General features: G+C 35.0%; 1 protein-coding gene across 1 annotated transcript; it reads left to right on the top strand.

Moving 5' to 3' along the window:
- Positions 1 to 12,779: 12,779 nt before the first annotated feature.
- LOC149550883 (putative inositol oxygenase) lies at positions 12,780 to 15,908 on the top strand. The gene is made up of 12 exons (XM_089786463.1): positions 12,780 to 12,924; positions 13,020 to 13,069; positions 13,582 to 13,705; positions 13,793 to 13,874; positions 14,021 to 14,225; positions 14,337 to 14,396; positions 14,542 to 14,594; positions 14,681 to 14,803; positions 14,906 to 14,975; positions 15,095 to 15,173; positions 15,290 to 15,371; positions 15,476 to 15,908. The coding sequence occupies exons 2-12, from the start codon at positions 13,051 to 13,053 to the stop codon at positions 15,500 to 15,502; spliced, it is 924 nt and encodes a 307-aa protein (XP_089642589.1). The 5' UTR covers positions 12,780 to 12,924; positions 13,020 to 13,050; the 3' UTR covers positions 15,503 to 15,908.
- The last annotated feature ends 2,427 nt before the right edge of the window (positions 15,909 to 18,335 follow it).

The raw sequence follows: 18,335 nt of genomic DNA, 5'->3' as shown, positions 1-18,335 counted from the left end.
GCATTTATGATGCCAACATTGGTATTGTGATGATGTCAGGAACCATTGCAAAAAAATATGAAAAAAACCATTGTCACGAATTGTCATCGCAATTTGACCCCAAATGTTGTAGTTTTATGACTCCTTGCCATACAATAATATATGCTAATGGGTTATTAAGGGTCCTAAGTTACATTAATTTATTCAAGGACCTCTTACTTGACCAATTATGACCCCATTAACCATTAATGTATCTTAGAATTCCTATGATACATTAATGTATGCTAAGAGTTATGAAGCCTTCATATGGTACACAAATCATCCTAAGAACCCTAAGGACCCCTTGTAACTCCTTACCATGTGATATTGTATGATGAGGGGTCATTAAGGGTCATAGGTTACATTAATGTATTATACCCTTATGACATCTTATCCATAGTTAGGTATCTTGGGGAAAGAGTGTGACCAGGGGGGAAGAAAGAGGGATAGGAGAGAGGAAGAGGAAGGGGATAGGGAGAGAGAGTTAGGAGGAGAAAGAAATGCATATGTAAAATAGAGAGATATGCATAGATAATGGAAAGAAGAAGAGAGTGCAATTAAGGGAGAGGGAGAGGGTGAGAGAGGGTAAGACAAATGTGATATGAAGATAGATTAAGGAGGGAGGGGGAACATGATAGATGAAATAGAGAGATGGAAAGTTGTGTCAAAGAGAGAGAATAGAAATTGGGGGAAAGTAAGATAGGAGAAAATAGACAAGGGTAGGGAGGGAGGGAGAGAGAGGAGGATGAGGAAGATGAAGGAGAGAGGGAGAGAGTAAGATAAGGGGAAATGAAGAGCGGGAAAGAGAGGAGGAAGAAGAAGATAGGGAGAGTGAATAATGAAGAGATAAGGTATATGTGAAATAGATCGAGAGAGTGATATTTTTGGGGAAAAGAGTGAGATAATGAAAAGAGAGAGAGAGAGAGAGAGAGAGAGAGAGAGAGAGAGAGAGAGAGAGAGAGAGAGAGAGAGAGAGAGAGAGAGAGAGAGAGAGATGATAGAAAGAGGGAGAGAGAGGAAGACGATAGAAATAGGAAGAGAGAAATAAAGGAAAAGGGATAGAATGAAAGAAAGGAGGGAGGGGATAGGGAGAGAAAAAAGGAGGAAGGGGGAAATTGATATGTGCAATAGAGAGAGAAGATGCAGTAAAGAAGAGGAGGGAGAAAGTAAGAAAATTGAAAAGAGGGGGGAAGGTTGTTAGAATCTGAAAAGATTAACAACCCAGAAAACTAGTGCAAAGAGTAAATATCTAAACTATGAATGCAAATGATACAAAATCAAAATAACATCATAGAGTTAGTCTCCAAGAGAGTAATGCAAATGCTGGAAGCAAAATAGCATTAAGAGGATGCAAAAACAAGAGATGCAAATACAAGCTAGGTAGCATGCTTATATAGGCTAGGAAGAGGGAGGAGGTGGCAACACCAACCAATGAGGAGCAACCATCTATCGGACTAAAGACAAAAAAGTATCTTCTCAAGATAGCTAATGGATGCTCACATGTAGGAAGGTGACAACTCACAACCATTCACCTAATAAGACATGCTTTATTGACCTAAGCGAGATTATTAAAAGTGTAGGAAAAACCTAGCAAAATAGGAAAAATAAAAAACTACACTAACACCCCCCCATAAGCGAAGCTTAGGTGGATGTAGAAATGGGTCCCGGCAAGTCAAGCCTGATGAGGTACCCATGTACATAAAATTCCCCCAAAAGAGAGACAAAAGAGACTCCCCAAAGAAAATTAGGACTCCAAGTGAGAGGAAGAGGCCCCCCCAAAAGATGAAGCATCCCACACCCCCAGCAAAGCTTGCAAATTTTGTCTGATAGATCCACTTACATCGAACAAGTTTTCTTCCCTTAGGAAAATGGACAACATCCCAAGTGTGGTTCCTCATCAAGGAACTATACTCTTCCTACATAGCTATATCCCACTCAGAAATACTAGAAGCCTCATGAAAGGATTGTGGATTTGAGGCAGTAGCAATGAAGATATGTAAAGCATCCTTGAATTGTGAATGAGTCTGCTTGGTGTCTGATGGATCCCCAACCCAATCACCTGCAAACTGCAAGGTCTGTCTAGCCCAAAGTGGACCAGAAGATGGAGAATCTAGAGGAGAATCATCAACTTGTAAATGATGACTAGGAGAGGAAGGAGGTGAGTCCTCTGAATCACTCTCTACATCAAAAGTGGAGGTAGAAGACTGCTCAAGTGAATCTGACCCATCAGAAGATCTATCATGTATTCCAAGTGACTCCAATGTCAAAGTAGAAGGCAACCCTGTGACCATGCTCTGCTGGTTAAGCTGATGCAAGTAGTGGAAGTTAAGATGGCCAAACCGCTCATGCCATAATCTGCTCACATCATTAAAGTGAGTGAGCAAAATAGTCAAAGGAGGATCAGGAACAAAGTGAGAAAACATATAGAGTCGTGACTGATGATCTGATCTCCCAACTGCAACTGTAGAATCATTTTGCAACTCACGTATCTCCACTGAATCAGGAGTGAACTCAACCTGCTTGCCTAAACCTATGTGAGTGATCTGGTGTACTGATAGGAGATTAGTTGACAATAAGGGTACATAAGGAACATCATGGAATGTGCCATCCCCCACATCAATAGACCCTCTCCCACACACCTCAACAAGAGTGTTATCACCCATCAAAATAGAAGGCATAGTACACGGCTCCAAGGATGCAAGTTCTTCCTTAGATGAAGCCATGTGGTGTGAAGCACCCGAATCAAGAACCCAAGTGGATGGTGAGGAAGCAACTGCAAAAAGGGCCTTGCCCTTTCCTTTCCCCTTGCTATTTTCTTTTTCTTTGTTAGACCCTTCATTAGAACTTTGTTTGATAGACTCAGGAACACTGATATTCTTCTTCTCAAGAATGTATGTTACGTGATCAAGTTGTTTCTGCAAAAATTTATGTTCATCATGACAAGGTCTTTTACAATAGGCACATTTGACCTTTTCTTTCTTAGACTTATCACCCTTGGAAGATGGTGTATCAATAGTTGCTTTTGAAGAAACCAACATCTGATCCTTCTTCTCCTCGCTATTCTTTTGTTTCTTGTCCTTACTATTGTTGTTACTACTTTGTCCTTGTTGTTCTTTTGTGCCTTGGTTGGCAGCCAAGGCATGTGACTTAGAGGACTTAAGAATGCCCATCTAGATTAGCTTGTCCTGTTCTCGAGTGAGATTGACAGCAAAATCATCTAGAGATGGCATGGTGAATTGAGTACCAAGTGCACCCTTAGTAGCATAGAAGGTAGAGACAAACACAAAATATTCTGAACTTAGCTTAGAGAGAATACTGAGAATCAGTTGTTCATCTTTCTTTTCAATTTCACATTGTTTTAACTGCAGCCTTAGTGATTTCAATTTGGTGAAGAAATCTTGGATTGTGTTGAAATTGCCTGGACTCAAACTAATTAATTCATTTTCCAACATATGACCCCTCATTGAATCTTGTGTGCCAAATAGTGTTTCTAGCTTTGTCCATACTTCATTTGGTGTATCCAAAGACTCAATGTGAAATAGAAAGTCAGGAGAAACAGACAAACACAATGTTCCAAATGCCTCATCACATTTGTTAAACCACTTAGGCTTATCTTCATCTTTAGCAGGTTCAGTTTCAAGTCCCATAGTTATCCTATTTAATCCAGCTTTCCTTAAGTGATTTTTCATGCGTGATTTCCACTCAAAGTAATTGTATGGATTTAGGATGGGCATATTTGTTTGATCCATGATGAAGAAATGCAGAGAAGAAATGCTAGAAAGAAGAGAACCCAGCCACGAAAATGCCCCCCCCCCCTCTTTACTCAATCAAAGAACCCCCCCCCCCCCCAAAAAAATATGATTTGGCACTTTATTTTAGTGCATTTATAACTACCACTAGAAAGAAATACTTAGTGGTCTTGATTTCAATGCATTACAAACCCTCATGAAGAGCATATGCTAAAAGTGAAACTTGGGTACAATAATCAAGGAAAAAAATAGCACCACTGCGATCTACTCAAAAAATCATGCACTTTCAAAAAAAGAATCACCTCGATACGAGGTTGTATGAGAAAGTTATGATCCTTCGAAGTTTCCAAAATGAGAACTGTGCATAGTCACGGCTGAGAATCTGCAATTTCTGAAGAATTCATGCATGAAAATCAAAAAACAACTCCACTAGTGGATAGAGCACAAAAAAATAGCCAAGTTCATAACAAGAATCATCAAAATCGGAGTCCGTGTGAGCAAGAACGGGACATTTGGAAACTGCGTTCAAATTTGCGACTGCTAATGGAGAGGGGTATGGCTGTAGCTTTGCATGCTCGATTCTGCAAAATATACAGCTTGCATGCAAAATCTAAAAGATACCCAGATGGTTTTTCGGGGCTGCGAACAAAACTAGAAAGCATTTTTCTTGTTGATGTACAGAAGATGCTGCTGTAGTGTAAGTTAGACGCCTTTAACAGTAAAAAATGGCTCCAAAAATCAAGAAACGACCCCAGCAATCAAAATATGACATGCAAATGCTGGATCAGCTTCCTAAGTCCATTAATGGCATGCTGGAACCTGCAAAATTGATTGAAAACTCCAAATATGCAAGTTGGTTGTCAGATTTGAGATTGAAACCCCAAAGAAAAACTGTTTTTGTCAAAAAAATTTTGATTCTCAGGATCATCCAAAGATGCAAGAGAAGAGCATACTTCGTTTTTCAAAAAACTACAATAAAGTTTATTTGCCCCCCCCCGAATCTCTCAAATTAGGAAACTAAAATCTACTCTTGCACATAGAAAAGCTCTGATACCATGTTAGAATCTGAAAAGATTAACAACCCAAAAAACTAGTACAAAGAGTAAATATCTAAACTATGAATGCAAATGATACAAAATCAAAATAGCATCATAGAGTTAGTCTCCAAGAGAGTAATGCAAATGCTGGAAGCAAAATAGCATCAAGAGGATGCAAAAACAAGAGATGCAAATACAAGCTAGGTAGCATGCTTATATAGGCTAGGAAGAGGGAGGAGGTGGCAACACCAACCAATGAGGAGCAACCATCTATCAGACTAAAGATAGCAAAGTAGCTTCTCAAGATAGCTAATGGATGCTCACATGTAGGAAGGTGACACCTCACAACCATTCACCTAATAAGACACGCTTTATTAACCTAAGCGAGATTATTAAAAGTGTAGGAAAAACCTAGCAAAATAGGAAAAATAAAAAACTACACTAACAAAGGTTGAGGGGAGAAATAGAAAGGGGAAGGAGAGAGAAAAATGGAAGAGAAGAAGAAGATGGATGGAAAAAGATGTAGGGGATGGATGGAGAGAAGTGCAAGGAAGAGGGAGAGAAGGGAAAGGTAGAGAGGATGAAAGAGGAGAAAATAGACATGTGAAAAGCGAAAAACAATTAAAGGTTTACGGTTTAGATAAAGAGAGATAGATAGAGAGAGGTAGGAAGATTGAGAGAGGATGGGTGGAGGGACATATAATAAGGGAGAAAGGATAAAACTTATAAAATTATTAATTAATCCTAAATCTATTCTCTCCTCTTGTCCCACTCTCTCCATCTCTTCGCCTCTCTCATTCTATTCCTCTTCTTCTTCTCCCTATCTCTCCCCTCTTTCCCCAAAATGTAAATCCTACCCAATCCATAAACCCTATAACCATAAGATTTAAACCCAATACTCTCTCTCTCTCTCTCTCTCTCTCTCTCTCTCTCTCTCTCTCTCTCTCTCTCTCTCTCTCTCTCTCTCTCTCTCTCTCTCTCTCTCTCTCTCTCATCCTAAAACCTAAAACTTTAATTTTTTAACCCTAAATCCTTTCTTCCTTGTCCCTCTGTCTTTCCCTGTTTTCCTTCTCTCCATCTTCCCCACCTCTACCTCATGTCCCTCTACCTCATGTCCCCCTATTTCCCCTAAGACCTAATGTTTTTATATGGAGCCCAATCATAGAAAAAATTATATTTTCTCCACTTTTATCATTGTTGTTTCTTCAAAAAGTATTGAATGAGGATTTGGAAGAAGCACCCCTAATGGTACATAGGGTTAGTGCCCCTTGTGGGGGTCTGAGGAAGAACCCTCAACAAGATCAAGGGGAAAAACCTCATGTAGGGGTTTAAGAGTACCATGCCTCATGAGGTCTAGGGGACATACATTCTTGAGAATTCCCTACAAGTATTTAGACAACGTTGACAAATGAATGACATGGATTGAGAGAGAGAGAGAGAGAGAGAGAGAGAGAGAGAGAGAGAGAGAGAGAGAGAGAGAGAGAGAAGCTATTGAAAATGTAATACAAGTTCCCATATCTCTCTCTCTCTCCCCCTCTCTCTCTCCTCCTTCACTTTCCATCCCCCTCTCTCCATTTCTCCCTCCCTCTTGCACTACCCAATCCTTTCACTCTCTCTCTCTCTCTCTCTATATATATATATATATATATATATTTCTCCCTCCCTCTCATCCTACCCTGTCGTCTCTCTCTTTCTTTGCATCCTATCCTGTATTATTTCCCCCATTCCCTACTCTCTCTCTCTCTCTCTCTCTCTCTCTCTCTCTCTCTCTCTCTCTCTCTCTCTCTCTCTCGGCATCCTATCCCATGCTCTTTCCCCATTCCCTTCTCTCTCTCTAGCCTTCTCTCTCCATGCTCCCTCTCACTCTGCATCCTATCCACTACTCTCTCTCTCAGTCTCTACCCTCTCTCCCTCTCTACCTATCTTCTTCCCTCTCTCCCTATCCATCCTCTCTATTGAAATACAAGGCTTACAAAGAGCGTGTGCGCTATAGCACATACATGCTATTTAAGCCTTGAATTTTAAAAAAGCTCTAAATAGCGTATACACACTATAACATGTACGTGCTATTTAAGCCTTGAATTGAAAAGTGCTTTAAATAGTGCACACACACTATAGTGTGTACATGCTATTGCACGTACACACTATAGTGTGTATGCACTATGCGCATGCACTATCTAAATCATTGGATACCATCAAGCATAAGGCTTGGATTTTTTGTGGGGATCCAACCCAAAGGTTTGGAGGCTTTAAACTTGTCTGAGATGTGTTTTGTAGCAAGCATACAAAAAATGCTTGATTTTTCTTCTTTGCTCTCCTTCAAGTTTCCCTGTGGTTGAGCATCAATAAAATCAAGTTACATGATATTAGAGATATCTGTGCTAGCTATATAACCATATAATTTATTTCAAATTCATATTATTTCAAGCCTTTCAACTATAATTTCTTTTCAATGTATGTCCATTTTCTCTCAAAAACCAACATGTACTAATTAGGGTGTAGATTTTAGCTTGTTCATCAAATTTTGCAACAAGTTAGTTTTTAAGAAACTAAACTCTATTCTTCACACTTTGAAGAAAAGAAGTTTTGGTTTTGGATTAGTTTTCAATAATTTTTAGGGGAAGCACACAAATATTTAACGATTTTGGGATGTGTTCTCTTACAAAATTCATAAAAAAAAAATACACATTATAAAATTACCCAAAAATATTGAGATAAACTATAGGGTGTTAAGTAATTTTTGAGTAGAGCGATTAAAGAATTTCCATAAAAAAAAGTTGAAATTTTAGGTGGGAGGCACACTTTGCACTATGTTATGTTTTTCTCTGAAAAAATAGTACCACTTTCTGTGGCCCCCTTTTTTAAGGGCCTAAAACTAACCCATTTTGAAAAAAATTAGTAGTTTAGAAACTAGATTCAAAGGACTACTACTTTTGTTTTTTGTCATATCTTAAAATTTTGAGTGTAACTATCTTCAAATTCTTTTCGAAGTTCAAAAATTGTTGATTTTAGAAAAAAAAAAAAGTGGCCAATTATACCCCTCTTTTGGCACTACAACTTTGTGCACTTACCCAATCATCAAATGTAAAGATATAAAACATACAAAGTAGATCTAGTTATGCAAAGAGAATCTATCTACAAAAATCAAAAGTATGTAAGAAGAGTTAATTTCACCAAAGATATATATAGGTGAACATTTATATCTAAATTCATACAATGTAGCAAATATGTGATGTAAATAGTGATTAATGTAATGAAAACAAAGTCAACCTAAACACCAAATCATAGTGGAAATTTCATATGTCAGATTCACCAAAAATGTATATGGTGAATAAGGTTCAAGAAGTATAAATAGATGGGCAAATGACTTCTTCATTTATGAATTTCATATTTTGTAAGGAAGATGTCCCACTAGGTTCAAGAGGAGACTCAAAACTAAGTAGGATAGTGATCAATCTCTAAAAATGTGATTACAAAAATGGAAATGATATAATAAAGTAAAGTAAATTATAAATTAGGCAAGTTACTGAAAAAATATAAATAATAAACTACATTACATAGAAAGATTGTGATGAATTGTAAAAAAATGAGAACTAGAAAGCATATATGACATGTGGCTGAAATTTGTGCTCAAAATGAAAGGTAAATGATGGTAATGATGACACATACTTGGGACATGATGGAAATGGTGACAACTTATCTTTTTTTATCTTTGACTAAATGTTTAGAGATCTTTTGATTATTTCTTATCACCCTAGGAAAGTTTTTGTGGCTCTATAACCTTTTCCTGCACACCAAAAAGTGGAAAAAATTTGTTTAAAAGGGATTACTTTATCAAACCCTAGTTTAGCAATCAACCATAAAAATGAAATGAAATTTCATAAAAGAAAGTATGCAAAAATGGAAATGATTGATTCACCTTGCATAAAATCTTACAAATGGATGTAGAAAGCACTCATACCCATGAATATGCTAATGTACTTAAAATACAAAGACTTAACCTTGGAATGTGATGTAGAATCAAGGATGTAGACCTCACAAATGTATATATCTATGATTGCCACTCCTAGATCTTGGATGTAGATATGCTTGATAATCACTTGCACAGAGGGGAGAGAATATGGATGGAAGGATTTTCTCGCTTGAGTGAGAATTCCTCTACTTAGCCATGATGTGGGAAAAAATGCTTCAATTAGATAAAATTCTCTTTAAATTGTAAGTTGTTGATGAATTAGAGACTTAGAAAGATGCAATCTTGGATGCTTGCCTTCAAATCTTGAATCTAGTTGCCCACTTTCTCTTTGATTGCTTGATTGTAAAACTTGCAAATCATGAATGTATATACAAATGAGAAGAGATAGGGGTTTTTATACTCAATCCACCATATTGAGACTATAAAATGATCTAGGTCAACCACAAAATCAAATCTCTCACTCAAGCCTTGATATTAGGTCCTAGGCAAAATGTGGACCCCAATCCTAGGGGATATGAGGCCATTGGTGACATGTTCCATGGATAATGGGTCTACAATTGAATTTGATCTTAGGATAGGTGAAAAGGTGCAGTAAAAGAGGAATTGGGTTGCTAGGATCAAGCATAGTAGACATTTCATCTCAAAATCACTAAAATGTGATCTAATAGGTCCCATTGAAGCATCTTATCATGGGTGTTAACTTTTTAGGATGCTACACGAAATCATTGAACCATTGGTGATTAAGTTTAGTGTTTTGTAAATTAAGCATATTATTATTATTATTATTATTATTATTTTGAAAATAACATAAGCTAAAATAAATAGACATAGAACTAAAAATATTAAAATTTATGAGACTAATTGGATATCTAGATCAACTATATAATGTATTGTAGTTTCACTCAAATATTAGTTACTCGAGCCCTTAAATTCCTTAGCAAGATAAACATTTAACCCAAACATTATTTTGGGGTTGAGCTAAGAAAGACTTATTTGGTTTGACGTAGATAATATAGTATGTTGTGTCAAAAAGTTCAACACAATTAGCTAAACCAAGAAAATCCCTTGGTAGACATTGGCATATGAGTCTTTCTCAATAGAGATAATAAAATCTCCAGCCAATGGTAAGGAAACGAATAAATTAGAGAAGAAAAGCAAGCCTAGAATCGTGTTTGAGGATGCTTTCAACATGAAAGGATTTAGCAAAAAAAAATAGGAAAAAGAATCTTTGGTACATTTTTTCATGACATTAATGTGTACTTCATGCAAGACCAATGAATTGATGACCTAATAGTTGAATATACTTTAATTGCCTGAATACATTCCATAGAATATACAAAAGCTAATTATTTTTAACAAATGACACAAGCAATTAACAAGAATAAACATAGTAAAGTGTTAGAACACATACACCTTGAGGAATACCTTCAGGATAAACTTCTTGACTAGTCCTAAGTACCAAAAAAAACCAAAATTCTCATAGGAAGTGAAACCTTAATTCTATAGAATCAAACAAAACAAAAAATCTAAAATATGACATTTCTAATTTTTAAGATAAAAAATTTAATACATTAATATTAATTTTATAGTTTTATTAAAAATATTCTAATTATTATTTTGGGATTAACATTCTCTTAAATAAAACATACAATAGATATATTTTTTAAGGAAGGGTCACATCCCTAAAACCATAATGATCTAAGCTAACACAAAATCAATATGTATGAAGTAAAAATATTCAAATACTTATATAATAAAATAATTCAAATATTAGTTCTATTTAGATTTATCTATTTCAAAGAAACAACATAACTTCAAGATTACCCTAATGAAATCTTCCCCAAATTGAAACCTTATATTCATAGATATAAAAAAATTACAAATTTAATAATTTAATTAGATAATATAACATTTCTTTAATTATTAAGTTATTTAAAATATTTATATTAATTTTTTTATCGATAATAGAAAATATATCAAGTAAAAGAAACTGGTTATAACTGAGCATTACATCCATATGCCTTCTTTTGGCAAAGTGTTGAATTGTAGCTTCAACTTAGACTATCTAGGCCTACACCCTAACCAACCCTCCACCAAGTTGTACTACTAACAAAAATAGGGAATGAATCCCTAAAGTACATTGGCTCCAAAATATAGTGAAACCACCTTCACATACCATATAGACCAAACCAAAGGCTACATGTATTCTATATGAAATTCCAATGGACAAACTATGCACAACAAAAATTGGATGCTTGACAGAGAGCTACATAAACAAACCTAGTCTTGGAACCATGCCATAACTTCCTCCTTTGTGAAGTTCAAAATACCTTTGACATGCTTCTCTATGAATATCTCCACACATCCACATTTATGCTATTGGCGATCATGGATCAAGGAAACATCTACCAACATCTACAGGGCCATTAGAGTTGACCATCCTTCCCCTCTTTTTTCCATGGCTAGATTTTGACTTTCCCCCATCTGCATCCTTGGATGGAATTTTCTTCCTAATCAATGGTTTCCATTACCTATCTTGTAAACCACAAATTGGAAGTCGCCTTCAAGGTTCCTTTTTTGAACTTCTAATTTAATTCTCAACATAACAACATCCACAATCGCTAAGCATTTTTCTTGATTATTCGTACCATCCAATACCCACCTAACCTTGAAAGCCAAAATGCCCAACATCCACAACCACTAAGCATTTTGCTTGATTATTCGTACCATCCAATACCCACCTAGCCATGAAAGCCAAAATGCTTTCGTCCTCTAATCTGGCAACAACTCCAATACCTGACAGACCAAGGTTGCCTTTAGAAGCTCCATCGAAGTTGATTTTGATCAACTCGGGATTGGGCAAGACCCATTAGGTGCCACTCCACTTTTTTTTAGAAGAACGAGAATCAACTCTCACAAGCCCATGAGCGGACCTATATTAATTGTTTATTAAGGCTCAACATTCTATTAAATAAAAAATAGATTCCATCCATTTAAAAAAAAGTGAAAGAGACTAGATCACATTTCTAAAGTCATATGAAACAAGATTAATATAAAAACAATATTTCTAAATTATAACAATGTCTTTAAATTAGACCTGATTGAAAACAATATATTCTAAAAAGAAAATAAGTAAAGCATACATCTAAACTATGATCCTCTCCACTTGACATGAGTAAATTATAGAGATTATAAAGTTAAACATCTTGCATTTATACCATGCAATATATTTACTCACTAGTTAAAATAGAGAAACCATTAAATCATACCAATAATTCTTAGACTATAAACAAGTCCTAATAATAAACGAAGATAATTGAAGACACAATAGTTATACCAATCCATTCATTCCAAATGCATAATAAACCTTCCAACCTAGCTCATCTTGAATGATAACTTATCCGATATAATAGATAAGCTGACTTTTTCATTTTTATGACATTAAAAAAATGTGATGCCATAGTAAAATTAGGACACAACCCAAAAAACAAAATTAAATGACACCCAAAAGTCATACAATAGAACCCGGAGATTAACATGAAAAGTAGAATAAAATTCAAATACCTATTTCAGGAAACAATTGCAGAAATCTAAGGACCAATTAATTAATTATTTATCCCGCGTAACAAGCTTTTTCCCATTTTGGTGTTGAACTTGCAGTTGCGAGATTAAGGGCAGCTCTCCAACCAATGTAATGGCGTGGCGTCCTTATCTTCATAACGAACACATTCTCATCGCTTTAAAAAGTTTGCATCGTGTAACGATTTTTCCCATTTCCCTTTTCTCGATTAATGTTTAGTTAGCGTTTTTTTCAATAAAAAACGGTGTTTTTAATCAGGTGGCAAACGATTAACTCGTTGTACAATGTAGACCAATTTCACTGTCGGCCGAATTGATCTTGACCAGCTAGCAGATTATGAACAGATGCTTGCGTGGCATTGAATCAGACCCATCTTATACCCCATGTTCTTCCCACCACCTGCTGACGTGGCATCTACTCACCCAACGCGGCCGGACCTCTTTATAACACTTCTTTCTTTCGTTTGAATCCTAACTTTCAGCATTTCATTGTCACAATTCTGTCTTTGCTGCGAAGCCTGTGTGTTGTTGGGATTCTCTGTTTCTGTTTCTGTTTGGTATCTCGTTTGTAAGTTGTATGATTTACAAATTGTTTCACTGATTCAGCTTAGTTTTTTAAGTTTTATACATGAGTTGACATAGAATTTAATGCTTGTGTTGCAGGTGCACTTTGTCGGAGTTGCAGGAATCACAAATGACGATCACCGTTCCAGGTTACATGAATTTCTCTTCAGGATATAAGTTTTATTTTTGAATTAAGAATTTTAATCTATGTTTGGGATTATGAAGATATAAACTTTAATTCATGTTAGGAATTATATGGGTCAAAATTAATGTGCTTCAGTTGATTCAAAAATCTGAACAGAAATCTTTAAAAAGTTTCTGAATTGAATTGTGTTAGCATTTTTTATCAATGTTTGGGATCACATTCATCATTAGGATGGAGAATATAAATAAAAACTAGAAGAATTCTAGATAGATCTTATGTTCTTTATCATTATAATCATGAATGAAGGAGTGTGATCCAAAATATTGATACATACAAACTAGCACAATTCAAGCCAGAAACAGTATATAGATATCTTATAGATTGATATCTACTCAAACATAATTTAGTAGCTTAGTAGCGATCATAGATCTTTTTTTAAAATTTAGATTGCCAATTGGCTCTTTTTATCCTTGTTCTTTAGTCTCTTAAATCTTTAATGTCACCATGACATTACAGTACCCCTTCTTGGAGATGGTAAAACTCTTATTGATGAAAATCCTGCTGAGGGAACTTCAAAAGAACTGATTTTGGATGGCGGATTTATGACGCCAGAAAGCAATGCATTTGGTCATGCTTTCAGGTGAATTTTGATTTTCTGTTTCTTTGGCTTCACTTTCTGTCTATGTACATGGTTATATTGCATTCTGATCATTGATTCCTTTAACAGAGATTATGAAAAGGAAAGCGAAAGAAGGGCACTTGTGGAAGAGTTCTACAGGACTCAACACATTAACCAGACTTATGATTTTGTAAGTTGTTTCTGACAAATATAGCTGATCTTATCTGATCTTTATTGCACCTTTCCTCTTTATTGAAACGGTTATGATGACAACATTGTTGGGGCTGTTATCTTGTTTGTTGTATAACTTTCGGTTGTTTGTTTTACCTTTTGCAGGTTTTAAGCAAGCGTGAAGAATATGGTAAGCTTGACAGAGCTGTGATGAGCATTTGGGAATGCTGTGAATTGCTGAATGAGTTTGTTGATGAATCTGATCCTGACCTTGACGAGCCCCAAATTGAACATCTTCTCCAAACAGCAGAAGCCATTCGTAAAGATTATCCCAATGAAGATTGGCTTCATTTGACTGGACTCATTCATGGTATAAATTATTAACCTTTCTTAGATCTGCCAAGCCAATTCATGGTATAATCCTACTTGTTATTATTCCATTAATCTACAAACATATGAATGAAAAATATGGTGGTTGCAGATTTGGGCAAGGTGCTGCTTCATCCAAGTTTTGGAGCTGAACCTCAATGGGCTGTTGTAGGTGAGCTCTATCAACATTTCACACAACAAACAGAACCCATCTGTTTAATTCTGTTAAATAAATTGTTAACAGTAAAGTTGTAAGTGACTGAAATTGATTGAAGCCTTTTAAATTGAATTGGATGCTAACAAATCTGAAATTTTAGGTGATACTTTCCCTGTGGGATGTGCATTCGATGAATCCATAGTTCATTACCAGGTAATTTCTATCATTGGTTACTATTAAACCTTTCAGAATATTTTCTTTTTCCCCTTTAGAAATTCAAATCTGTTGTTGGTGAACAGTATTTTAAAGACAACCCAGATTATTACAACCCCAAATTCAACACAAAGTATGGAGTTTATTCTGAAAAGTGTGGGCTTGAAAAGGTTATCATGTCATGGGGTCACGATGAATACATGCACATGGTATGTGTTAATTCTCTCAATTAGCAAACAATGATATCTTTATGTTAATATCTCCGCCATTATTTCACAGCAAAGCAATTTGATTTGATTTGGCTAAAACAGGTTGCCAAAATGAACAATACCACTTTACCCCCTGCTGCTCTCTTCATCATCAGATTTCACTCTTTCTACGGTAAGATAGTCATTTGCACATTCCTGAGCCACTGAAAGATATAATGTTTTTCTCCCCAATTTGACAATGTATTTTGTATAATGTCTCACAAATTGTATGATTTGTTTTACATATTTCAGCTCTGCATCGTGCTGGTGCTTACACCCATTTCATGAAGGAGGAGGACTACGAAATGCTGGAGTGGCTTAAGATATTCAAGTAAGGAGAAAAAAGTTGGCTCTTTTCATGTTTTTTTAGTTTTAAAACAGTGTTCATCTTAACATGGAGATACTATTTTGTATGATCTGTATCCTTATGATTATCTCTGTCTACAGCAAATATGATTTGTACAGTAAGAGTAAAGTAAGAGTTGATGTGGAAGCCGTGAAACCCTACTATCAATCCCTCATTGCAAAGGTAATCTTTTTTTTCAAACATTAATCATGACAACTCCCTCAATGTGATGTAGAAAGATTGTATGCATGGTTTAGTATCATGAATTTATGACTTGTGTTTTGCAGTATTTTCCAGCTAAGTTGAGATGGTGAATGCAAGAAGATTCAGATGCCTACCAGGTTGTGAATTGTATATGCATTATCACATAACATGAGAAAGCCCAAGCTTAAGTTTAGGTGTTAGTGGAAGTTTTTGCTGGCATGATAATTCATTTGTGAGGATTACTGTTCAGGGGCAGTTTATTTTGTAAATTGCTGTGATGTTTAAGCAACGAATCTGCTATTTCTAAATCTATTTGCTGTTTATTTATTTGGGAATGGTTTGGTTTTTTCTTGGTTTAAAATAGAACCAAACATGTAAAATGGGTAAGAAGGTTGGTACAGAATAAAAAACAGCGTTAGGTTCCTATTTCTACATTAGTCAACTTTGTATAATTAAAGTTCATCTAATTTCAATTTTAAAATGGCTGATGTATGACAGATGAAGTATTTATTTAAATTGGGATGTCTATTGCTTGCAATTTATAATTACAATGAGATCTATAATTGGAGTTATAAAAATGTATTGTGATAAATTTGAAGAAGTTGTACAATTTGATTAAAAATAAGATTTTTTTATGCAATTGTTTTAATTGGTGTGGTTTAATGGTCTGTTTTGTAAAACTTTAGCATTTATGGATTAGTTTTTTCTACTGACTGATTAATGTTAAGTAATTTTTGATGTAGAACTTTCTTCTCTAGAAAAGTATAATAAAATCTTGACAACCATAGATTGGTATTTTCTCTGAATCTATATTTCATGAATGAAAAATAATTTTTTTTATCAATTTATATTGATAACTTTTATTTTTTATTTTTTATTTTGTACTAAGAATTCCTCCAAATAAATATTTTTTATTTTGTACTAAGAATTCCTCCAAATAAAAATTATCTTCTGGCTTGCAAGACTCATAAAATATATGCACAATAAATAGTTGCCTTATCTAATTGTAGTATTCTGTTGATAAATTTTTCTACTACCAATCTATAAGTTTTGGGGCCAACAATCTCTCACTCATTTTATTCAAAAACTGGGCTTATCAAAACTGGAAAGAAATCTCTTCTATCTAATCAATAGATTTAGATCTAGGATTTTTGGTAGTTACATTTTAAGCAAGGCAAGTAGATTAGTTCTATTACAATAAAGGCTGCATATGTAATATTGGAACCCTAATTTTGATAGTCAATATTGTTCAATAAAATTTATTCCAGTATGTATTTCTCTCTTCAACCTGCCCATTGCATATTGGTGCAAAGGCACCCTATCATCATACAAATATATCACATACAATGCTTCAATGATGTTATATTAAAAAAAGTACAAATTTTATTTTGTAAGTTGTAAAAATTATGCTAATGAAGAATTTGATAAGACATAATAGTTGAAACCATTGGAAGGTGCCTAACAATTGAATAACTACATGGTTCAGATGGTGGAAAGAATATGAAATTTCTGAACGGACTTTCTGGCTGTTGACAACTTAAGTTCATCTGAAATGGATCACTTGAACATCAAAGGCTTGATTCAAAGATTACAAGTGTTAAATAGTCAAAATTGATTTATTTTTTCAAACTTAATTTCTTCCTTAATATATAATGTTTAAAGCTAACCGACCTTTGATTAACATGATTGTGTTTGATGTTTCAATTTTTTTTTTTTAAATCTAATTTTTGATTCTATAATATTGTTTGTTGCGGATGATTTTTAATGAAACATTGCTGTTGGGTCATACCGGGCATTCAATGTTTCATGAAACAGTTTCAGTTTTGATTGAATCTAGCCGACTCCTGATAATATCGATTTGGTATGAAAGATGCAGGCACAAATCGATTCAAGAAATGATTTTGTAGTTTAAAACAAAGATTTTCTTTTGAAATGTTGTCCTGCAGTCTTGTTGGATGAAGCCGATTCTAGCATTGATTAAATGTCATTCGATATGGAAGATATTTCTATTTGATTAAGTATTATCGACTTCCTTGTTGTACCCGATCCCAGAGTTGGTGTTTAAACCCATTTGCAAGGTGATCGATGTACTCGATTCATCCATGATTCTAATTGCAAGGTCATCGGTTATGGAATAATGATTTGTTTTGATCGAGCTTGGTAAATTCATATTCCGGTTTGGGTAATATACTTATGAGTTTGAATTTGGGATCAAATTTCCATCTAAAAGTCTTGGTTCTAAATGGTAGTCGATTTTCCTTTGTTTGATCTTGTTGGAACGACTTAAATATCACTACTAAGTTTCATTATAAGGCTAAAAATATTAAATAGTCATCGTTGACTTATTTTTTCCAAACTTAATTTTCTTCTTAGTATGTGATGTTTAAGGGTGGCTGATATTTTTGGCTATTGATAGCAAGTTCAAATTATAAATACAAGAAGTTCATGGGTGACCGCAAGAAGTTGGGTCGCAATTCCGCGGAAGTCAGATCTGCAGAATTGTACTTCTCAGAAACGGATACCTGATTTTTTAAAAATCGAGTACCCGTTTCTAAAATTACACTTTGGGCACCCGACTCAAATTTTAAGAATCGGGTACCCGATATTTAAAAAGGATCGGGTGCGCGAGCCGCTTAACTATCGGGCACCCGCCTTCTTAAAAATCGGGTACCCAATTTGTAAAAATTTTATATAGCATTTTTTTGGCATTTTAGAGGTCATTTTCATGACCTCAAAAATGGGATCTCGATTAGAGACGCATAAGGGAGCCCGTTTCTCAGCTCTACCGACTACCCCCTTGCTGCTAGTTTTTGATACACAGGTATTTTAATATGTTTTATACTATTTTACTTTTCTTTTTCAATTTTCAATTTGTGCAAAAAGAGGGGTAAAAATTTATTAAGACAGAAAGGAATACAACAAGGAGAGCTCAACAAGGAGCTC

This window comes from Cupressus sempervirens, chromosome 6 (assembly GCF_028749045.1).
Source record: "Cupressus sempervirens isolate cs-2001-9-10 chromosome 6, ASM2874904v1, whole genome shotgun sequence".
NCBI classification, from domain to species: domain Eukaryota; kingdom Viridiplantae; phylum Streptophyta; class Pinopsida; order Cupressales; family Cupressaceae; genus Cupressus; species Cupressus sempervirens.
This window is presented reverse-complemented; position numbering and strand designations above follow the sequence as displayed.

Excerpts from the sequence above, each read along its gene's own strand:
- LOC149550883 (XM_089786463.1), top strand. Across the intron at positions 14,397-14,541 it reads ACCTCAATGGGCTGTTGTAG|GTGATACTTTCCCTGTGGGA; the intron begins GTGAGCTCTATC and ends CTGAAATTTTAG. Across the intron at positions 14,595-14,680 it reads AATCCATAGTTCATTACCAG|TATTTTAAAGACAACCCAGA; the intron begins GTAATTTCTATC and ends GTTGGTGAACAG.